General features: G+C 49.2%; 1 protein-coding gene across 1 annotated transcript; it reads left to right on the forward strand.

Annotated features, from left to right (window-relative positions):
* The first annotated feature begins 1,110 nt into the window (after positions 1 to 1,110).
* On the forward strand, positions 1,111 to 4,698 carry CYTL1 (cytokine like 1). Its single transcript, XM_007464497.1, has 4 exons — positions 1,111 to 1,260; positions 3,107 to 3,151; positions 3,292 to 3,420; positions 4,615 to 4,698. Exons 1-4 carry the CDS (start codon positions 1,111 to 1,113, stop codon positions 4,696 to 4,698), a joined length of 408 nt encoding a protein of 135 aa, XP_007464559.1.
* Positions 4,699 to 4,949: the final 251 nt, after the last annotated feature.

The following is a 4,949-nucleotide window of genomic DNA, read 5'->3' on the forward strand; positions in this document are numbered from 1 at the left end:
AGACAAGGCAGAAGGCCCCACTGGACCCATTTGCCTCCAGCTTTATGACCTTGTGCAAGTTGCTGGAACTCTGTGAGTCTCAATTTTCCCACATGGAAAACTGGACTGTTTTCTGCAGTACCTGCCTCACAGGGATGCTTGTAGGAAAGGAGACAGTGACATTAGCTCTGACTGTGATAATAGCTCAGCATCTTCTATTCCTCACTATGCTCTTATCATCCCCATTTCACAGCTAAGGAGAGGGAAGAAAGAGTTAAGAAACTTGCCCAAGGTCATCACAGAAGTGGGTGACCATGCGATGCACCGAGCACCTAAGGGTACCTAACTGGTACCCATGCTCCTGTATTTACAGGAGAGCAGCCTGCAGAACATCATTGCTAAAAGAGACACACATATGGAGAACCAACCCTTCCAGTGGGTCTGCTCTGTACCAGGACTTGTGCTGGGAGCTTGAAGTGGACCAGCTAGGGGAATGCTCCCACATCCCCCATCACAGGCCCTAGCACAAGCCCATCTTCCGGATGCAGAGGCGCAGCTGCTCAGAAGTCAAGGGATTTCCCAAGGTTCCCCTGGCCAGTCAGTGGTGGGTGGATGGTGATACCCAGGCTGCCTGACCCCAAACCCCCGGATCACTGGTGCTCAATCCATCATTTCTGGTCCCTTTCCCTCCCCCAGTTCTGCTCCAAGAGATCAGCCAGTTTTACCAAACGGTCCATTCTAACTGAAGGGGCTGAATGCTCACTCCCGCCCCTCTGGCTGAACCACCATCCCTCCTGTCTCCCTCTTGTCCTCTGCCCCCCTCATCTGCCAATCCTGCCACTTCAGGAAGAGCCCCTGCCAAGAGAGAAAGTTCTATTGCAAGTTGTGTGAGAGGAAGACCCTGTTCCCTTCCAGGTGCCTGGCATCTACCCCTCCCCGCCCCTGCCAGGAAGCACCTCCTCTCAACAAGGGGGACCTTTAGGTCTGAAAGGCTCCAGTGTCCCCAGGCCAGGTGGGCGTGCCCTTGGCCTTGGTTGGGCACCACAGGAAACGGAGGCGTGGAGGACCACCCCCAAGCCTCTGCTTAAAGGGGCAGCTGGTCTCGGGCTGCAGTCAGGCCGCCTCTGCACCATGACCCCCCAGCTGCTTCCCTTGCTGATGCTGCTTCTGGCTGGCCCCCCTGCCGCTCAGCCGGCTCCCCCGACCTGCTACTCCAGGATGCTGGCCCTGAGCCGGGAGATCACCGCTGACTCCCAGAGCCTGCAGGCCACAGAGCCTTCGGTGAGTGCCTTCGGCCCTGCTGAGGACTGGGAGACCCAGTTCTCAAAAATTTGCCTTTGGACCAGGGAAAAAAACGCTATTTTTCTTTTCTGGTCAATGTTAATTTCAAGGGTATTTGTGTTTTATTCCCATCCTATTAAATACCGATGGTTTGCACTTCCTTTTAAATACAAAGAAAATATAATCAAAGACATCACAATTTTTGTTTATAACTAGCCAGCAAATATCAGAGGATCTGTTTTCAAATGTAAAAAGAGAGAGAGAAAGAGAGAGAAGAGAGAGAAGAGAAGGGGAGGGGAGGGGAGGGAAGGGGAGGGAAGGGGAGGGAAGAGAGAAGGGAAGGGAACAGGAGAAGAGAAGCTCCCATGGAGTTTAGAGCTCCAACTTAAGGAGGACCAATTCTCTCCACTAGCCAGCAGGAGCTAAGGGGGCAACTCCCAGAATCAGCCCCACACCTAGCCTGCTGTAGGACCCTGAGCAAATTACTCAGCCCTGAATCTCAGCATCCTCGGCTGTGAGAGGGGATGGCTGAGCCCCTCTGGCTTGGGGCAGCTGGAGGGTTGAAGACTTGGATGCAGACACAGCCTGCACAGAGGACAATCCAGGATGTCTGCACTGTTCTCAACACTGTGTTAAGAGGAAGACCCAGGGGCTCGGAGCCCTCAGTCCCACAGGGGCCACCCAGAACTAGAATCCGGCCTCCTGACTGCTCGTCCAGTGTAGAAACAAAACAAATTAAACTTCAAAGCTCTGGTAAAATTTAAAAGTATCCCTTTACCGCTTGTGAACCCTTCAAATAAAATGCACTGTTCTCAGATGTGGGGCTTACGATACCCTAACACCTCCTTTGTATTTTCTTTTTGAAACTTAAATGATGTGTATTTTTTTCAACTTATGAAAGTCATATACTTTGAAAATGGTTGGAAAAGGCACAAAAGACAAAGAAGAAAATAAATATTACTGCAATTCTACCACCTAGAGGTGACCTGCTGCCATCACATTCAGAGGATAGGATTTCAGCTCTGGGTCAAGTGTGTAGACAAATTGGATCAAACAACACAGCAGTTCTGCAATTTACTTTTTAGCGACGCTGTCAAATAAGTTAATATTTCTTTGTAACAACATTTGGTTGTATTGTTGCGCCCCAATGTATCCACAAACTCCTTGCTATTAAATATGTAGAGCAATCATCTTTTAAAAAGATATGATTTTAAAGCTTAAAATAATGCATAGGCTCAGAGCTGGAAGGAAGTGGAGGTTATGTGTTCTACTCTCTAATCTCACAACTGGGAAACCGAGTCACAAAGAAGGAGACCTACCCCACGTCACACGGGGAATTACTGGTCGGGAGGGACCAGAATCTGCGTCTTCTGGCCTTCAGGCCAGCACAGAAGCAAAAGTGAAATATAGTAATATAAAAGTGTACATATATATACTGTTTTATATTACTAAAGTATATACTATATATATTACTATGTCTAGATTACAGTTATAGAACTGTTTTAATATATGTACATATAAGACACATATTTTATGTGTGTCTATATATATATATATATATATGTATGTATATATGTGTGTGTGTGTATATATATATATAAAACTGTCCCCTAGCTCATAGTCAATGATAAAATGGTTGCATTCTAAAAGTCGAATTCTAGAAGAGAAGTTTACTTTGGGGGAATGTGGCCTATGGTACAAGAAAGTATTGTACATGGCAACATCAAGGAAGGCCCCAGGGATCTGGGGCTGCTCTGGTTTTGGGGAGGCTGGCAGAGAGCCTTCTGTGGCCAGGCTGAGGGTGTGTCCCTGTGAGCAACACAGAAACCCGTTTCCCTTTCTGCAGGAGCCATGTGTGAGATACCTGCCCAGGCTGTACCTGGATATACACGTAAGAGGGGTCTGCCTGCCCGCGGGAGGGCTTGGAGTGGGAGTGGGGGGAGACTGTGCAGAAAGGCCAGGAGTCCCCAGCTCCCGCGTCTCTGGCTACTGACTTCCACCACGAGACCCGTCCCTGTGGTCCACTCACAGAATTACTGCGTGCTGGCCAAGCTGCGGGACTTTGTGGCCTCGCCCCAGTGTTGGAAGGTGGCCCGGGTAGATGCCTTGAAGGACAAGGTGCGGAAACTGTACACCATCATGAACTCATTCTGCAGGAGGGTAAGTGACGCCATTGAACATTCTGTTTCTACTTGTCATCAGCCAAGAACTTAAGAGAAGGGTTAGGAGAAGAGGAAGAGGAGGAGGAGGAAAACGAAAGCTTGTGGGTGCTTCCAGGTCACAAAGGCCTTCCTCAACCCTAGAGCTCTTGCCGCGTGCTGGGGGACTCGGGACAAGGCTCCTCCTGTCCTCCAGCTCCATCTCCAACACCCAAGACCACGGGCTGCGAGTCAAATGGGGCGGGTAGAGGACTCTGGAATTCCGAGAATTCCCAGAGCCCTGGGATCAGGGGGGACTTCCTGGGGGAGGGGCTTCGGGTGTGCTCTGCCTCGGGAGGAATCTGGCAGCAGAGGGGAGGGAGGCGGGAAAAGCACAGAATCAGCACTGGTTAAGATGCAGAAAGCAGAGTTGTGTGGTCCTAGGGGCACAGGCTTCAGCATCAGGCAGACCTGAGCCCCTGTCTTCACCTCCCTGCTTCCTAAATACCAGTGTCCCCTCCGCTCTCTGAGCCACAGTTTCCTCATTCGTGAATGATACCCATGTCAGGAGAGCATTGGGAGGATACTACTACTTACAACCTGACCCAGTGTGTGCTGGGCGCTACAGTAACTCCCTCGGTCCTAAGATCTCTATCAAGGTGACTAAATATAGAATGCCGAACACCAGGCCTGGCCCAGGAAACTAATAATTAGCTATTAGGTTTTTTAGCTTTAAGTTTCTTTAAGATTTGTTTGTTACTATGCATCAAAGATGAGACAAGCATTTTGTCCCACACTCCTCATTCCCCTCTCCCCTTGGTAGTGGAGGGGAGACAAGAAGACATAATACAGTCTGAAAAGTGCTGCTGTTGACTCTAAAGTGTTTGAAAGTGAGACCTGGTGTCCCGATGTCTGGCCCAGAGTTGCTGCTCAGTAATTGAGATTTATTCATTTATTCATTCCCTTGCCCATCTATCCATCCATCTATCTGGTCAACCAACGTACAACTGAATTCAATAGTAAAAGACTATATGAGATTCAATGGGAAGGTGAAGAAAGACGTAACCAGCTCTCCTTGGGGGAATGAAGGTTGGGAAATTTTCACACAAAGGGGAACAACTGAACAGTCTTTGAGGATAACCAGGAGTCCTATAGTTGTGCATGGGCTCTGTGGCCACCTTCAGTGACATTCCTGCTCATTGCACATCTTTTCCAGGATTTGGTGTTCCTGTTGGATGACTGCAATGCCTTGGAATACCCAATCCTAGTGACCACGGTCCTGCCAGATCATCAGAGCTAAGGCAGCTCAGACCAGAGAGAGACCCCAGGGGGACTGAAGTTATGTCAGCTGCCCAGACACAATGGGCTAAAGCCATGGCCCCCACAGGTCTCCCTGAAACTGTCATGTGTCTCTCCACCTTCTGGAAAGCAAGGCTTGTGCTCCTACCCTAGAACCGATTTTTAACATAGTTAGAAGCCTTGCTTCTCCTTCCCCTTGGTTTTGTCTTACCAGGATGGTTAGGTACACAAGCATGTTGATTTGATCACTAA

The sequence above is a fragment of the Lipotes vexillifer genome, unplaced genomic scaffold (assembly GCF_000442215.2).
Source record: "Lipotes vexillifer unplaced genomic scaffold, Lipotes_vexillifer_v1.1 scaffold2689, whole genome shotgun sequence".
NCBI classification, from domain to species: Eukaryota; Metazoa; Chordata; class Mammalia; order Artiodactyla; family Lipotidae; genus Lipotes; species Lipotes vexillifer.

Bases quoted from the DNA above. Each gene is read 5' to 3' on its own strand.
- CYTL1 (XM_007464497.1), top strand. From the start codon at position 1,111: ATGACCCCCCAGCTGCTTCCCTTGCTGATGCTGCTTCTGGCTGGCCCC. The intron at 1,261-3,106 runs GTGAGTGCCTTC...CCCTTTCTGCAG, and splicing joins TGCAGGCCACAGAGCCTTCG to GAGCCATGTGTGAGATACCT. The intron at 3,421-4,614 runs GTAAGTGACGCC...CATCTTTTCCAG, and splicing joins TGAACTCATTCTGCAGGAGG to GATTTGGTGTTCCTGTTGGA.